Below are 18,780 nucleotides of genomic sequence, written 5' to 3'. Positions count from 1 at the left end.
TGGTCCAACACGGTCATACTGGACATTCCCATGATGATGATAGCCAATGAAAACTTCTGATCAAGTAGCCTTCCCCGCCCGCTATCGTGACGTGATTGTGATGCCGCACAATTAAAAACGCTTCTGCTGTCACGTGATGTTTTGTTTAAATTTCTTCCGCCACAGCGCCACTCAGTTGCATAATTCGCATTGGAAGGTGCCTTTTTCTTGCTACATTTTCTGCCCTTGTTACTGCATTTTACCCTGCTCACGATGCCTAGGAAGCCTTCTGAGAACCCCAAGAAGCGTCGGCACCTCCCTCAGGCCACCAAGCTAGTAAACATCGAGAGGAAGAAGAAAGGGGAGAGGAAAGTTGACATTGCCAAGGCCTATGACATGAATGAAGCCAACATGAGGACCATAATAAAAAACCAAGACAAGATCCCCTGGCAGCAGTGAAGGCTTACAGAGTGCTAGGACACGCAGAAGCAGGACCTTCCATGGCTGTGGACGAAGATAGTGATTCTGAGTGTGATTTCGAAGGATTTATGAGGGAGGTTGAGGAGGAGCAGCAGCCATTACCCGCTAGTGACACCAGCAGCCATCCTCCGGGGACCCAGTAGGACTACCTACAGCCTTGGATACCACCTTCCATTCCCAGCAAGCCCACCAACACTATCCTAAAAGGTTAGTTATCATTCTTAGCACAGTACCATTTATTATAATTACAATAGTACCAATATATGTATAGGTATATGGTAGGTATTTAGGGTGACTTTTCCTAGGGTTGCTGACATAATTCATTTTTCCCCATAAGCTCTGTTGTTTGTCCAACACGTTTTTGGTCCAACACGGGACCCATGCATGACAATATTACCGTATTGGACGCGAGGGCACTGTACTGTATATATATATATATATATATATATATAGAACGTGGTGAATGTTTTTGGTGTATCCAATAGAGCCAGCATTCCAGGGGCTTTAATGATGAGTGAAACGGCCATACCACGTTGAGTACACTGCTTCCCGTCCAATCAGCGAAGTTAAGCAACGTTGGGTCTGGTTAGTACTTGGATGGGTGACCTCCTAGGAACACCAGACGCTGTTGGCATCCCTACGTGTCAAGTGGGGTTGGTGGAGGATTAGTGTCCCTCCCTGTAAAACAATTAACCCTAAGCCCTTGGCCACCCCATATGGGATACATGGCGTCTGACAATGAATGAATGAATGGAAGCGTGGCCCATTGGATTGGGCATTCTTGGTCTGTCTGGACATTGCTACTCTTCACCCTGCCTTAGGGTGGGAAAGGAGGTCCGGATGATGATGACGACAATATATACACATAAAAGCAATTATAATTTTCTTATTTTATTACAGAGTAGTATAATGGTGGCATATGAAACTTCCTCATACAGACAGCCACTGTTAGAAATCAAAGATGTGTTCCAAAATACTGTACATTTTCCTGCAGCTGGTACTATTAATTAGGGAAAACTTGAAAGTTTGCTTTACAGGTAGCAGGGTTGGAAAAAAATCATTTTTTTTATTTAAAAAAAAAAAAAAAAAAAAAAAAAAAAAATTACTTAGACCAGATTTATATTATTTAAATAAATTTTTTTACAACTATGAAGACATTTCTTTGTACAGTATGGTACTAAGCCTTTGCCATTGTTAAGTGAAATCCTATTTTGGTATCAGTTTTGGGAATTCAATTAAAAGTGTACCATACTGGGTCTCTTTTCCTCCCACTTGCTGCAGTGTGTCCATTAGGTATGATTATATATCAGAGTTCAATTAAACAAACTTACAAGTTACAAAATAATGTGAATTGGAAGTGGGAGCAAGCATATGCAACACAGGCTAGCACTCCTTGGTATGGGGGAGGTTACTCATGGTGTTACATCACTGTGTCTCATATACTGATAAAAGTTGCCAACTTGTCTTTTATATTTCATCAGAGTTGGATAATAATCATTAGAATGAATATTGTTACTGTGTATACAAAGAAGAGTTGAGCTCATATGTCAACAGTGAACATAATAACATTGTTATCAACAAAAGGGCCCTCTTTCCTGTGTTTAACACTTGAATATTTGCCTTCTAACAGAAGGCAGTGGTTCACTGGTGCCTGACTTGATACAGGATCAGTACAAGAGGAGTACAGGACAAGCAGACTTGATGCATCTGTTCAGTACATATCGATCATATTCTCTATCTTCATTTTTACTCTCTCTCTCTAAACATTTTGATTTAAATCATGATTTTTTTTTTTTTTTTTTTTTTTCAATGATTTAAATTGATTTAAATCAAAACAACCCTGACAGGTAGGAATAAAACTTTAATAAGCAATTTGTATGAAAATTTACTAGAAAAGAAAATGATATATATATATAAAAAGACCTTCCTGTAGATACCTGACTCAACACGGGAAAAAAAAAAAAAAAAAAAAAAAAAAAAAACATAAATCATCTACACTTAATGTGAAAGCTACCTATCAAATGTATGGGAAATAATGACAAGCTTCTTTCACAGCATTGACAATAAGGACATCAAGGTGAATACTTGAAAGCAATATAACTCCTTGACTCTAAACTTCCATAAACAAATATGAGAAACAGAGTATTTTGGTTTGATTTGTAATGAAATACAGTAATATTTTCTGTGTTCAGTCAACACATTTTATTTGGTAATATAATACTTTGCTTCATGCAAAATTCTGTTTATTACCTCTTTTACTTCTCACAAAATGGCTTATCTTTCGTGTTTACAGAAACTCAATATAAAATGATGACACGTATACTAAGATACTGACCAATAAAAACTGCTTATTTTCTAGTGCATCATTAATTTTGGTACTGATAAATACTGTACTATGAAAAAAAAAAAAAACTGCAGCTGTTATGGCAATTATCTATTACTTCATCCTCTAGCATGCACCTGGTAACTAACAGAACTACATTAGATTTAACCAAGGTATGAAAAAATAAAAAGGTATTCTAGGAGGGAGGGGGGGGGTCACCAAAAGATTACTTGGAACTTTAGAAAATAATAAATAAATTAGGAAATTACTTCAATAAACAATACATGAATTTCATTCAAAATATTACACATGACTGTGGATATTTAAGCCTAGGTTTGTATGCACGTAACACATTACATGGAGGTTCCATCTGGTTGCGTGTTTTGAATTAGAGTTATGTTGTCTCCTTTTAACAATATGCGACCTGAAAAGACAATTGATAGTTAGTAGCTACCACAACAACAGTTTTGTACATCTACAATGATATTATTTGATGAAAATTAGATAGGCAAAAATAAAAGCTAGAAGCCATACTATGAAAGTAAGGAAATTACAGGACATACTGTCACATCTTACTATGCCATCCATTCTAATCCATTTTCATTATTTTCTAACCATACAGTACTTCACCTATTCTCTCCTCTCTCTCTCTCTCTCTGTAGACACTGTAACTGATCAGTTGGGGGATGCCCGATCTGATTAAGCCAATGATCTGGTAAGTCTGATGGTCTCCCCTCAAAGTGGGATTTCAAGCACACAACGGAAAATAAAAGTAAAATAGCATATTCTAGTAATAAATATGAAAACTATACTCATTTTACACTAATCTGGCCCATAATTTTTCTACCCTTGTCATAGCACTTCTTTGTAACTAGCCCAAGCGGATGGGAAAAACTGCCTTCTGTTGGTAACTACAGTCTACGACCACGTGCAAGGGAAACAATTCTGTAGGCCTGCGTTATATTCCCCAGGTAACAGATAGTATACGATATAGGCAAAAAAGTATACAGGGGGCCCAGCATTGTCTGGTAGGTCCACCTGGTTTTTCCCATTTTCCGGATGATAAGCGATATACCCGGTATATGACAATTTGTCTGGGGGTCCTCAAAATGTTCATTAAATCCGATATCCAGTCAAACAGGGTACCTCTTTGATTTTCCCTGGAATGATTATTGCTTCCATGGCCGGGAGCCATCTGAGTGTGCCATGCACATTACGGAGGTTATTCTCTCGGGCATGGAAGCATACATTCCTTTCTCATATCCTCTGACTAATGCATGAAAGACTTGGTTAAATCACTCTTGTTATAATGCTGTCCAGAACAAGGAGAAGGCCTATAAATGGTATTAGAGCCAACCCAACTCTGAATCACATCTTTCTTATGTTTCTGCCTGGAATCGTGGTAAGTCTGTTCTTTGCTCTGCTAAAAATAATTTCATCCGTACTAAATGCTCTCAACTCTCCAACTCGAATTCTTCCTGCTCCTTCTGGCATCTTGCCAAAAATCTTTCTAACAACTTTCCCTCATCATCCTTCCCTCCTCTTTTCTACTCTGATGGATCTGTAGCGATTTCTTCTACTGATAAAGCAAATCTCTTCACTCAGACTTTCTCCTCCAATTCCACCTCAGATGATTCTGGTGCTGGTCCTCCATCACTTCCACTCCTCTGACTTCCTCATGGCTGACATTAAAATTTCTTTAGCTGATTTATTTTCTGCCATCACTGGCCTCAATACTAACAAGGCATATGGGCTTGATGAGGTCCCCACTGTTGTCTTTAAAAACTGAGTTTCTGTGCTTATGCCATGCCTAGGTAAACACTTTCGCCTTTATATATAAACTTGTACCTTTTCTTCTTGCTGGAAGTTTGCTCTCATTCAGCCAGTCCCAAAGAAGGATGACCATTCCCAACCCTCTAACTATTGTCCAACTGCTTTAACATCCTCTCTCTCAAAAGGTTTCGAGTCTATTCTTAACAGAAAAATTTTAAAGCATCTTTCCTATCATAATCTTTCTGAGCGTCAGTATGGGTTCCATCAGGGATGCTCCACTGGCAATCTTCTCACCTACCTTTCAGACTCCTGGTCATCCTCCTTTCAGGACTTTGGTGAAAGCTTTGCCACTGCACCTGACATCTCAATGGCTTTTGATTGAGTCTGGCATAAATCTTTAATTTCCAAACTGCCCTCTTAGGGTTTCTATCTGTGCCTTCATCTATAGCTTCCTTTCTGGTCAGTCTATAGCTACTGTTGTAGACAGCTACCGTTCTTCTTCTAGATCTATCAACAGTGGTGTTCCTCAGGGCTCTGTCCTATTACCAACCCTCTTCCTTCTATTCATCAATGAGCATCTAAGCTGTACATCTAACCCTATCCACTCATATGCTGATGACTCCACCCTTCACCTTTCCATTCGGTTCCCGCAACGTCCGTCTCAGCAGTTACTTCAACAAACGTGGGATCATGCTATGGCACACCTAATGTCTGACTTGGCTTGTATCTCTGACTGGGGTAAAAGTAATCTTGTTTTTAATGCATCCAAGACTCAGTTCTTATACCTATTGACCCAACAAAATCTTCCACAGGAGTACCCACTAATGTTTAATAATATCCAGTTCAAATCTGCATGGTCCTCAAACATACTTGGGATATATTACCTCTTGTAAAATCTGCTTCCAAGAGATTAGGTGTGCTAAGCCGACTCCGTATCTTCTTTACCCCTGCACAGTTGTTGACTTTATACATGGGTTTTATTTGCCTGTGTGTGGAATACATTTCTCGTGTGAGAAGGCTCCCCACATACAGCTTTTCTCAATAGGGTGGAGTAAAAGGCTTTTCATCTCATAAACTTTCCTTCTCTTACTGGCTCCCTTCAACTTCTGTCTTCGCTGCACTGTTGCATCTTTATCTCTTTTCTATCGCTACTTCAATGGTCACTGCTCCTCTGAACTGTCTGCTTGCATCCCTCCACCTCTATGATGGGCACGTAGCACCCATCTAGCAACAAACTCTCATCCCTTTTCTGTCCAACACTCTCTAATGCATGAGTTACTCATTACTCCCAGTCCTTCATTTAAGCAACAGGTAAACTCTGGAACTGTCTCCCTCTGTCTGTATTTCCTACTTCCTATGATCTCCAGTCTTCAAACGCAGTGTGTCCAGGCATCTCAAAATGAACGGATCTTGAATTTGGCTTTCTCTCTCTCTGTTTAAGAGGAACGGTTTGTGGGCTCCTGGTCTTTGGTTCCTTCTTCCTGGCATTTAAAAAATAAAAAGTAAAGCAAGGGTTTACTGTGTGTTGGGGGGGAGGGGTCCTTCAAAAAGTTCTCAGCCTCACCCAAAAAATGTCACAAGAGAAATATTGTTCTTGTATTAATTCTCAACAGTCTTCCCTAAGTTAATGCATTTGGTCCACCGATGTTTAAGCATTGTCATTCCGTTGCAGAAGAAGGTCATATCTTGAGCCTCCAAGTATGTCCCAACAGCGTGAATGAATTTGTCACTCCGAAAACGGGCCACACAGATGGGATTTCAATTTGGGAAACAGGCAGAAGTCTGATAAGCCAGGTCAGGTGAGTAAGGAGCATGAAGCAACACTTAAAAAGCCATAGGTGGTTGATTCAGCCCTTGCTACCTATGCCATGTCAACAGGGGCATTGTCCTGGAGCAATAGCATGGCCCTTGCAGCTTTCCTCTCCCTTTCTCTTTTATTTCTTATTTCAACTGTTGTAATTCTGATGCATAATAAGCCCCATTAATGGTTTAACTCTTTTGCAAGTAGTCAATCATGAGAACTTCCTCAGTGTCCCAATATAATGAAGCCATCACCTTGCCAACTGATGCCACCTGCCTGAATTTGGGGGGAGGTGAAGAACAGTGAAGTTTCCATTGCCTGCTTTGACTCATTGATTTTAGGTTCAAAGTGGTGAATTCATGTCTCATCCAGGGTCACAAATATTCAGAAGAAATTGGTTGGATCAGAGTGGAAAAGAGCCAAAATTAGCCTTGAAGTTTCCAATCTGGTCAGCTTCTGCTCTGGTGTCAACATTCTGGGCACCCATCTTGCAGACAGCTTGCTCATACCCAAGATACCTGTCAAAACAGTGTGCACTGAGCAAGACTGATGCCCATGGTGTCAACATTCTGTTGAACAGACAAATGCCTGTCATTCAGGACCACGTGATGAATGGTCTCCACTTGATCGTACGTGGTTGATGATTTGGGGTGTACCAACTGATGGTCATCTTTTGTGCTCTCCTTGCCCCACCACTCCACAACCCCCCCATACCCCCAACCAGCCCCACACCACCCCCCATCCCCTATCCCCCAAACCTCTCCAACTCCCACTGCCATCCCCACTCCCCACCTACCCCAACCACCCAGCCCACCCCCCACCATATTGCACCTGCCGATGATGCCCATCCTGAGCATATGTCAAAACATTTCAATGCCTGTCTTTTAGGGTTAAAATTACAGTACCAAATACCATGAAGGACAAGCATAATCTATAAAATTCGAGGACTGAGATGATAAAGGGAGTATTTGCATCAGAATGCAACTCAGACAGGTAAGTAACCTAGCAGCTGAAAAAATTCTTCTTGTACTGTCCTGTATGTATGTATATATATATACATGTATACATTCCCTCACTTATCCGAAAATAATAGAGCCAAAGGCACGTCTGGGTAGTGGCTACATCCGGATAATGAACACTATTCCCCTACCATACCCAGACCCCACCTATAAGCAATCTCTAACCTATACCTAACCTACAGTATTTGTACACATCAAGCTGTGTATACATGTTCCGTACCTTCTTAGTGGCCACGTCAATAAGAAGGTATGGAACATGTATACACTACTTGCTCATATGAGAATAGCATTCACATATATAAATGAAAACATGCTGAGAAAGATTATGACATCATTCATCAGACCAACTCCGAAGTATGCATCAGTAGTCCGGAATCTGTATCTCAAAAAACACATAGATAAGATTGAAAAAGTACAAAGGGCTGCTACAAGATGGGTACCAAGTTTAACCGGAGGATTGCAAGCCAGAGCTCAGGCTGGGAAGCGCCACATTGCAAGCCACAGCTCAGGCTGTGCTAACCTTCCAGTGGCTGTGCATCACTGCTCACTACTCCACCCCTACGCAATGTTACACATGGCGCTAAGCAAATTTTTTTTTTTTTTTTTTTTTTTTTTTTTTTTTTTTAACCAGATGATGCCCTGGATGTTTATCTTCAAGTTTATAAATAAAAATTTATTTTTTATTTTTTCATTTTTTTTTTTCCACACCACGGGGTGGGATTAAAAAAAAAAAAAAAAGTAACTGCAATCCACGGGTTAAGGGATCTAAGCTATGATGAAGGACTAGAGAAAGAACCTACCAACACTACAAGAAAGAAGGAAAAGAGGAGACATGATTATGTTATATAAATGCATCACAGGGAAAGAGAAAACAGACATAAATGAGTACAGAACCAATGGGGAAACATCAGTAAGAGGACACTGCAAAAAAAAACTGCATAAAAAGAGGTGATAAAATGCAAGGAAATTCAGTTTCCCAACTAGGGCAATTGATCAGTGGAATGCACTACCAAATGAGATAGAAGGTGCCAAATCAATAAATTTAAGGATGTGTGTGATAAAAAGGGTTTAATAAATGGGACAGTGCAAGCTTAACTAATTCCTGTAAAGACACAAGTAGGTAAGAAAAACTAGGCAAGAACACACACACACAAATATGCCACCACAGTGAAGTGACTAACAACATATGAAATTTAAAAGGAGAAAAGGCTGATCTGGCAAACCTTTAACAAGATCAGTCTACTCAATACAGAATAATGAGAGTACCATTACTAAGAATACAGAAGTACAGTTTATCCAGGTAATATTAGCATAGTTTGGCAGGTATAAAATGACATTGTACAATGCTGTTAACAATTACAGTACTGTAGTGTACACTGTATGAGTACGAAAGTTCATCTTACTAAATGGCAATTTCCATCACTTACCAATGGTTTTGCGAGTTCCTCTTTTCATGTGAACTTCTTCAGCTTGGTCAAGCATCACATTCATGTATTCATCAAAGCCAATGATATGACCCTCAATGCGGAGGTTCTGATTTTCATACAGCCATATCTGTACTCGTGCCCTGGACTGCAGGAACCTAAAAATCAGATTCTGAGAAGTATTTGTTAAGGAAAAAAGTAATGAAAATAATGAATATGTTGAATTTTGCAACCGAGAACAAACCAATACTATAAGGTATAATAAGCCTTTAAATTACGGGAGGGATGTACTTTGTGCTAATCTTGACTCTCCTACTTATTACTGGTATCATTCTGGCATAAAAGGATGCGGTTTTTCCTTAAAAAAAAAATAAATAAAATAATAATAATAATAATGATAAAAATAAAATATCAAAAGTCCCCAAATGATTTTAGATGATGAAAGTTATGTGTTTAGACTGGTGTTAGCTAACTCTAATCAAAACGGCCTCATGCATTGATAGGTAAACTGTTGTCACATGTGGACAATTTCAAGCAATAAGAACAATGAAACTCCTTCATATGAACTAATCACAGCATGAAAAAACCTGGGTTGCCATGCAAGTCAGACAAATGACTGTCTTTTCCTATGTAATTTTATTGACACACGAGTACAGTGATGATAAATGCCAATAAGGATGATGCTACTCTAGCTATGCTGAAGCTTGTAAAAGCCTACAGAAGTGAAATACTACTAGAAAACTTTTGCTAACTCTCAAGTAGTAAGACAGAAAGGAGAGAGAGAATATTTTTTATCAAGTGGTTAGAGCTTGATTTGAAGGACCCAGAAGTCATGAGGCTGTGGACACAACTCAGTAAACACCCAAATCTTCATCTGCTGAGTGTTGTTTTTCATATTATTGACAAGCTGGATCCCAATGTAAAGTCTAAGCAGACAGCTTGGATGTAAACTAAAGCTGTTCAAACCAACAACCGCTATATACTACCCGTGTTTTTTAAATTATTTGAGCATTTTTTTTCTGGAATAACGATAATATACAGTGATCACTTGGCTATAGTGCACCTGGTTATAGCAGTTTTCATTATCACTGCAGGATGAAAATCCACATTCCTGCTGTTATAGCATATATTTTGGCACAAAGGCATCTTTATAGAATGCCTGAGCTGGGCCAAGTCCAACTCAAAAACAATGATCTGGCACATCAGCCCACGACATCATCACAGAAGTGAACCAAGAATACCACTTTTCACTAGCCCACACCATCACAGCTGGGATATAAGGCGAGTTTCATGAAGCGCTGCCCACACCCCAAGGTTGTGAACACTAACATTTAGGGTCAAATGCATGTTAACACTGTTTTCAATTACATACAATGTAAGACTCACTTTTGTTCTACAAAAACTCGTAATACATTAACATCCATCTATCTATATATCTATTGCCAGACACCTTAATCCCTTATACAGGGTGGCCACAAACAAATCACCTCCACGTCACCGTCCCCCCCCCCTCCATTTCACTGCCCTGCTCTCTGTGCTTTTGAAACTGAGTAACATCATTACTCAATTTCAAATGCACAGGAACAGCATACAACTAATGATGGTTTGACCAAATTTTTGTTTACAACCATGACCACCATTTGAGGTAACAGACTTCCTCATGGCTAGTTTAAGAAGAAATACCTTACTGATTCACTTCCTTTTCTCCTTGGTTGTGCTCTATGTTAATCTAGTACTGGCAGTTCTTATCATGGAAACTGTTTACTGATAGTTTTCTTTTCCCCATTCATTATATCAATGTTCATCCCAATTAACTTGCATTTATGGGGAACTCTCTAAAACCTACTCAAATCTACTGAAATTTGTTATTACAAGCCTAACCTTACATATTCATACACTGGCCTTATCTAACCTAACAAAACATTATAACCTATCCAACCAAAAAATCTCACCTAACCACTCTCAAACAAAGCAAACCTAACCTAACCAGGTCTACACAAACTTAACCATAAACTAGCCTAATATACCCTAACCTAACCTACAATAAATTAACCAAACAAGCAGAAACATCATAAAATGGGTTAGGATAATTTTGCATTAAATTATTTAAGGTGGAAACACTTGAACATACTGTACAAAGATTTCACAACTGCCTTATGTTCGACGCAATCAACTGTTCCTTGTTTACATTTTACCAATGGGCATGTCATGATGCAACCACTAAGTTGATGTGCACATATCTAACCCACAGAAAGTTTAGTTTACTGTTTAATTACGATAATATATATTCATCCAAGTTTGTATTCATTCATAAGTTTGTATTCATTCATACTGCACTGTTGAAATTTTAATTAATATTTAGTACGACCATTCAGTAATTGGCTTCTGACTGTTGGTGGCCTTCATACCAGTTACCTCAACCGATGGGCCTATCCCAAACCACAACCTTCATGGCAAGTAATTTGCTTCTGACCATTGGTGGCTTTCATACCAGCCACCTCAACTCATAGGCCTATCCCAAACCATGACCTTAGTGGTGGGTAATTTCCATCTGACTGTTGGTGGCATTCTTACCAGTCACCTCAACACGTTGGCCTATCTCAAACCACGACCTTCTGGGAAACAAGAAATGCCAAGTTTACAGAATGAGAAATAGCCATGTATGCCAAAACCAAGCCCAAAATGTTTTGGAAATATGTCAACTCAAAAACAAGAATAAGGGACCCAGGAAAGAGGAAATTATAGAGGCATAAAGCTTTTAGACCAGATAATGAAGGTAATAGAGTTTTAGAGGGTATGATTAAAGAAAGAGTGAATACTGATGAGATGTAGTTTGGGTTTATGCAAGGCAAGGGGACCACTGATGCTATATTCATTGTTCAACAGCTTCAGGAAAAATATACAGGAAAGAAAAGGGAACTGTACTTTGTTTTTGTTGATTTGGAGAAGGCCTTTGACAGAGTCCCTAAAGAGGTGGTGAAGTGGGCAATGAGAAAGCTTGGCTTGGAGGAGTGGCTGGTTAGGGTGGTTATGGCCATGTATGTGGGTGCTCGCACACAGGTATGAGTGAATGGAGATTTGAGTGATGAGTTTTCCGTGAACACTGGTGTGCATCAGCAATCAGTTTTGAGTCCCATGTTGTTTATCATGGTACTTGAAGCCCTCTCACGTGACTTCAGAAACGGACTCCCGTGGGAGATGTTGTATGTTGATGATTTGGTGTTGATTGCTGAGAACCAAAGGGAGGTGGTGGAAAGAATTAGGAAGTGGAGAGATGGCATGGGGCATAAGGGCTTAAGGGTAAATGATGATATCCAGAATTGGTGGTGGAACTATTAAAGACATGGGAGAGTGGCTATGTGCAGCTTGCCACAAGGGCATGGGAAGTAATTCCATCTTGTGCAGTGTTTGTGATAAATGGGTGCACAAATGTAGTGGTATCAGAGGTAGACTGCGAGATAATAATGATTTTATGCGTGCGGCATGTCGAGGAGAGCAGGTGGAGATTGTCAGGCGTGAAAGGATTGAACTTGCTGGTGAGTCTCTTGACTGCTGGAGGAGTTTTGTTATTTGGGAGACATGCTGTGTGCTGGGGGTGGGGTTGGAGCTAGCTCTGTGGCTAGGGTGAGAAGTGGTTGGAAGAAGTTCAGGGAGATGTTACCTCTCTTGACACTGAGAGGACTCTCCCTACGTGCTAAGGGGTCTTTGTATGCTGCATGTGTTAGGAGTGTAATGCTGTATGGTAGTGAAACCTGGGCAGTACAGCAGGAAGGTATTCACAGGCTCAGACGTACAGAAATGACAATGATTAGGTGGATGTGCAGTGTGTCCCTGCGTGCATGGCCTCGGGGAGCTGGGTTTACGATGGAAGGATTGAGAGGTAGGATGGGAATTGAGTGTATTGGTATTGTGATGAGGAGAGGCAGGGCATGTGGAGAGGATGGGGGATGATAATTAGGTGCAGAAGGTGAGAAGTGTTAATACTGGGGGTGGAGTTGTGAGGGGTACACCGAGAAAGACATGGGACGAGGTCATTAAATGTGACCTCAGGATTAAGGAACTGAACAGGGAGGCTGCAATAGATCGTACAGCATGGAGAGCCGCCGTTAGGTGACCAAGGCCAATGCATGCATGCATGTTGGAGCCTTCAAAAACAAAAACGATTTGGAGAAGGCCTTAGACAAAGTCCCTATAGAGGTGGTGAAGTGGACATTGAGAAAGCTTGGGATGGAGGAGTGGCTAGTTAGGGTGGTTATGGCCAGATGTGGATGCTTGCACCCAGGTAAGGGTTAATGGAGATTTGAGTGATGAGTTTTCCGTGAATGTTGGTGTGCACCAGGGGTCAGTTTTGAGCCCCTTGTTGTTTATCATGGTACTTAAAGCCCTCTCACGTGACTTCAGGAGTGTCTGTGATAAGTGGGTGCACAAGAGATACAGTGGTATTAGAGGCAGACTGCGAGATAATGCTGATTTCAAGTGTGTGGTGTGTCAGGGAGAGCAGGTGGAGATTGCCGAGCATGAAAGGACTGAACTTGCTGGTGAGTCTCTTGAGTGTGTGGAAGAGTTTTGTTATTTGGGAGACATGTTATGTGCTGGAGGAGGGGCAGGAGCTAGCTCTGTGGCGAGAGTAAGGAGTGGTTGGAGGAAGTTCAGGGGGCTGTTGCCTCTCCTGACACTGAGAGGGCTCTCCCTCCGTGCTAAGGGATCTTTGTATGTGGAATGTGTTAGCAGTGTAATGCTGTATGGTAGTGAGTCCTGGGCAGTAACGGATGAGAATATTCGCAGGCTCAAGCGTACAGAAATGACAGCGATCATGTGGATGTGCAGTGCGTCCTTGAGTGCAAGGCCTGGGGGGGCTAGGTTTAAGATGGAAGAGTTGAGAGGTAGAATGGGACTGGAGTGTATCAGTGCTGTGATGGGGAGAAGTAGATTGAAATGGTTTGGGCACGTGGAGAGGATGGGGGATGATAACTGGGTGCATAAAGTGCGAAGCGTTAACGTTGGGGGTAGGGTAGTGAGAGGAAGATCGAAAAAGACCAGGGATGAGGTCATTAAGAGTGACCTCAAGGTTAAGGGACTAAATAGGGAAGCTGCTAGAGATTGAGCAACATGGACAGCCACCATTAGGTCACCAAGGCTGACACATCCTAGCATGCTGGAGCATTCAAAAACGAAAATAAAAACAAAAACGAGGGGACCTATACAGAAGTGATGGGAGAGACTCTAAGGCTACACCAGACAGAGAAAAGGTGAATGTTCTATCAGAGTACTGCTCACAAGTGTTTGTTAACCATTAAACGGCAGGCTACTTTCCAATTTTACATCCATGTGGGATGGATTATTTTGGAAAAAATAGTGTTATGAAATCAGGCAAAACATGCATAGCCTACATGGATCAGAATAGCTGTTAAACAAAGAATTTGATATTACTCTCTTCAAATTGCGCACTGGCTGGGTGATGGTGCGCCAAGGTCACTCTCAGTGGCATGCGACTGACAGCAGGAAGGCAGTGAGTCTTGTTTTCTGCTCTTATTTGTAATACCTGCCTAAAATATACTATTTTTACATTTTGAACACTCTTCTGTGTCTCTGTGGTGCACTTTGAACACTACACATTACAGTACTGTATTTTAGGATGTTAAATTTTTCTTATGTCTCTACAGTTATAATCTTACAGATGTAAATATTATGTATACCTGTAAATCACAACTGTTCACACTAATATGTCTTTAGTGTGTGGCATTCTGTAAAGCAATTGATACAGAGACACACACCACACACAGGGCACCACGTAGTCACATCTCTGCATTTACTCGCGTGTCTCACTGAATTATTGCACACAACACACCTCCTCTGTCGTTTACAGCCACTTGCATCAACTGAAAGTTACTCAAGATGGTGTCATGAGATATATTCACATCCTAACAAGCACCCTTGCCGTAACTATCTCCCATTTGTTTATCCGATGGCTCAGCATCCGGACGTGTTCATCAGTTGGATGCTGGACTGTGGCTCTATTAAACCATTAGCTGAATTTACTTGCTATTTGCTGATGATACAGTATTGTTGAGTGAAGATGAATGGGAGTTGCAAGGTTTGGTGAATGAATTTGGGACAGTGTGTAGAAGGAGGAAGCTGAAAGTTAATGTAAACAAAAGTAAAGTTATGGTGTTTGAGAGGAATGAAATCACAGAATGTACAGTGAGGTTGGATGGTGAGGATATGGAGAATGTGAATGCATTCAAGTACTTGGGTAGTGTGATGAGTAAGGATGGAACTTTGGGGGATGAAGTGCGTGAAAGGGTACAGCAGGGAAGGAAGGTTGTTGGTTCACTGAAAGCAGTGATGAGGAATAGGGAGATGAGTATGGAAGTTAAGAAGTCATTGCATGATAGTATTGTGATCCCTACCCTGACGTATGGAAGCGAGGGGTGGACCTTGCAAGAGGGGAACAAGTCAAGAGTGAGAGCAGTGGAAATGAGTTACTTGAGAGGAGCATGTGGAGTGACATGGAGGGACAGGTTGACGAATGAAGAAGTGAAGGAACGTTGTGAGGTGGATGTGGATGTGGCTGAGAAGATTAGGAGAAATACACTGAGGTGGTTTGGACATGTGGAGAGAATGGAGAATGAAAGACTGACTACGGTAAGAGGGTGTATGTAGGTGAGGTGGAGGGAGGGAGAGGGAGGGGTAGACCGAGGATGAGGTGAAGGGATGGAGTTGAGAGGTATATGAGGGAGGGGGGGGGTGAGCTGGGGGGAGGGTAGTCAAATGGTGGGTGACAGAGTGACTTGGAGGCATTTTGTCTGCAGCCACCCTTTGCAGGATTAGGGCGTCGGGCTATAGATAGATAGACTTGCTATTGTCCGGACGTAGAAGTCTCCAAGAACTTTGGCCTGCCAGCTGACTGGGGTGACATAGGATTGGATGATGGATGTATGGATGCGTGATGAGAGATGTAAAAACACGAGTAATGGAGAGGGGGATGGCATTGGTAATGAATGGTGATGGATGGAAAATCTCAAATTTGTTGTATGCTGATGATGTAGTACTACTGTACTTACAAATACCACACAAGAACTTGGTAGACTACTGCAGAGTTTTGCTGAAGTCTGGGAGTGTCATACCTTGAGAGTAAACGTAGAAATGAGTAAAGTGATGGTTACTAAGAGAGAAGGTGACTCCCAGTGCGATGTTACAGTGAATTTAGAGAGACTGAAATTGGTGAGAGAGTTCAAATACCGGGGTACATTGATAGAAATGGAAAATGTGCAAAAGAAGTGGAAAGCAGAGTGACACAAGGATGGAAAGTAGCCAGTGCAATGAAGGCCTTGATAAGACACACAGGCATGAGTGTAGCAGCTGCATGAGGCTTATATGAAGGAGTGTTAGTTAGTGCCAATTAACATATCACATACCGGTATGGATGTGAGACAATGATGTGGCATGAAAATGAAAAGTTAAGAGTGAAAGCAGTGGAGATGGGACTGCTGAGGAATGTACTGTATGAGGAGTACCTAGAGTGGACAGGATGTGAAATAATATGATTCGTGAAAGATGTGAAGTCTGTGGTCACCAGAATCGAAGAGAGTGTACTGAGATGGTATGGTCATGTTGACAGAATGGATAACATGAGTGTGGTGAAAAAGGAATATCTGAGCAAGTCTGAAGAAGGGACGAGGCGAGGTAGGTCAAGGAGAAGGTGGAGGGATATGGTGGACTCCTTACAATCTCCTCTATTTTAGGCTAATCATTTCAAACCTAATTTCCCTAAATAGGAAAAGGAGGCCCTTCATATGAATTTGAATTTAGTCTAGCTACAGCGACCATCTAGTGCAGAGATGTCCGAGTTGTAACCATGGGCTTTATGAATTCATTTGTAAATTAAGGTTAATTCAGTTAATACACCACGGCCTTATACAGGGTTAGGTTTGATTGGTTAGATTAATAAAAAAAAAGACAAAGGTACTTTAGTTAATACAGCACAGCCTCATACCCGGTACATAGTTAGGTTACGTTAGGTTACGTTTATTGAAAAAAAACAGTTAATCAAATATAACTGTTTTTTTAACCAGTGTTAATGAATTCCGTACAATTTTCACTGCCAATTACATAGCAAAACGCCCGTTTCAAGGGGGCTGAAGTGGGGAAAGGAGGAGGGACAACCTCGAACATGGGTAATTTGCAGTAAAACTGATAATCAAATTCCTAAAGAAAGCATTAAAATCAGTAGGTTTCTGAAAAAATAAAATCAAAGGAGAACTGGGGGCTTAAATGATAATTTTACCTATTTCTCTGATTATTTCTGGGGTGGTGAATGTTTCATGCAAAATCTATTTCCCCGCTGTTTTTAGCTGTACCTCTATGAAAACTCATTTGATTCATCAGCATACTGGCAGAAGGGACTGTCATAAGTGTTTAACTAAACCTAACTTTACCTAGCTTAACTGTACCTACTGATTTAACCTAACCCAAGCTCCACTTGGGAAACTGGGAAACGAAATCCACCTTTAAGTACACCAAGTTTCTTCCACAATGCCGGAAACAAAACATTTGTAGGAATGGCTGAAGGAACATGATAAAATATGCAAAATTTTTCAGATAATTTACCACAGTGAAAAGTCTGAAAAATACAGAAAACTAGAGGGATATGTGGTGAATTGGTGCAGTCCTTCTACGGCCTCAAGTAAAGCGTACATTAACCAACCATTGGTTCCTGGTATTAACAGAAAGGCTGTTACCAACGAGAGGCCCCTAGAATCCTTCCCTCTCTCCAAGAGGCTCAAAAAAACAGCTCGACTTCATATCAGTAGCTGCCAAAATTTTCTGAGGAACACACATGTGGCGGAAGTTTTGACATCGTAGCTAATAGCTCAGGCCCACTCCAAGGTGAAACATCATGTTTTCCGTTGCAAATTTAACAATCTCCAAGGTACCACCTATGAAATCACTGAAATTTAAAGCCGATATGATTCGCTTCAAAAACACTATTAATCATAAAAGGATACAATTGGCAGTACCATAACCTTCTGCACTTTTGATTTCTGCGCGTATGACATCTTGAGGATGCTGCAATGTTGCTATGACGAAGAAAAAAAATTGTAAGCGTGGTTCTCCTCCACTCAAGCCGCCACAGGAAACGTTTAAACACGCAGGATAACAAGCTTACCTGATTGGCTGCTGTTGGTTCGAATATGAGCAGCGGCGTGCGCACCACTAATCCTGACTAGTATCCATTTCAGTGATTAAGTACTAAATAACATGCCAAAAATACCTTGTACTACTGTACTGTAATTGTTATAGAATATATTCGCATACCTCGGAAAGGGGTCGACTGGGCTTTCAGTCAATCTTTGAAGCGCTGTCTTTTCGCAATCTCTCCACTGTGCTGTTGAAGCGAAGTATTGAAATATTTATTGTTGTAAAGGTACAGAGCATCAATACAACAAAAGAAGGTCGTGGGTCTTGCCACACGCCTTCTTCAGTCAATACATATAGTTAATGATTGGACATTTGTGGGTGTAGCCACATGCCCTTTGATAAAAAATAAGTTAAACTCTATGTTTTAAAATACAGAGGCATAATACATAAAAGAGTAAGGGTAGTATCAGACCAGTAAAGGAATACAGTGAACATAACAGTACCAGCCCTGGCCGAAGGTGATGATAGCATCGCCAAATCAGCAATCGGTGAGGTACCATCACAGCTCTAACCACTACACTCCGTTTCAGATCTTCACTTCCTTTTGTTGTACATAATATATTTTCTACATATTCTTCACTTGTACACAGTAGCGTTTTTCTTACTAAAATGCCGGGAATAGCGACTGAGGGCAACACAACACCCCCAGGAGGAGCCTACGGAGGGGCAGACAGAGCGCGACCCGACCCCGGGCGACTGGGACATAACTCCGCCCGGGCCGCGCGCCCCTATGACCCGGAACTCCCCCGCCGCCGCCATAGCAGGAAAAGGAGACTATAC

At 41.1% G+C, this 18,780-nt stretch overlaps 1 protein-coding gene and 1 pseudogene across 1 annotated transcript; one reads left to right on the top strand and one right to left on the bottom strand.

The window, feature by feature from the left end:
* Positions 1 to 974: 974 nt before the first annotated feature.
* On the top strand, positions 975 to 1,093 carry LOC145401470 (5S ribosomal RNA; annotated as a pseudogene).
* Positions 1,094 to 2,365: 1,272 nt separating this feature from the next.
* On the bottom strand, positions 2,366 to 17,948 carry SmE (Small ribonucleoprotein particle protein SmE). The gene is made up of 3 exons (XM_080273753.1): positions 17,808 to 17,948; positions 8,803 to 8,971; positions 2,366 to 3,206 (listed from the first exon to the last, which is right to left on the bottom strand). Exons 1-3 carry the CDS (start codon positions 17,856 to 17,858, stop codon positions 3,136 to 3,138), a joined length of 291 nt encoding a protein of 96 aa, XP_080129879.1. The 5' UTR covers positions 17,859 to 17,948; the 3' UTR covers positions 2,366 to 3,135.
* Between the last annotated feature and the right edge of the window lie 832 nt (positions 17,949 to 18,780).

This window comes from Coenobita brevimanus, chromosome 55, assembly GCF_032717465.1.
Source record: "Coenobita brevimanus isolate Jiangsu-jjx chromosome 55, ASM3271746v2, whole genome shotgun sequence".
NCBI classification, from domain to species: domain Eukaryota; kingdom Metazoa; phylum Arthropoda; class Malacostraca; order Decapoda; family Coenobitidae; genus Coenobita; species Coenobita brevimanus.
The sequence above is the reverse complement of the archived record's forward strand: the minus strand, read 5'-3'. Positions and strand labels throughout refer to the sequence as shown.

What these genes read in the sequence shown, in the direction of transcription:
- SmE (XM_080273753.1), bottom strand. Translation starts at nt 17,858, where the DNA reads ATGTCATACGCGCAGAAATCAAAAGTGCAGAAGGTTATGGTACTGCCA. An exon ending in AGGTTATGGTACTGCCAATT is followed by an intron (nt 8,972 to 17,807) that starts GTATCCTTTTAT and finishes AATACTTCTCAG; the next exon opens with AATCTGATTTTTAGGTTCCT. An exon ending in AGGAACTCGCAAAACCATTG is followed by an intron (nt 3,207 to 8,802) that starts GTAAGTGATGGA and finishes TTGTCTTTTCAG; the next exon opens with GTCGCATATTGTTAAAAGGA.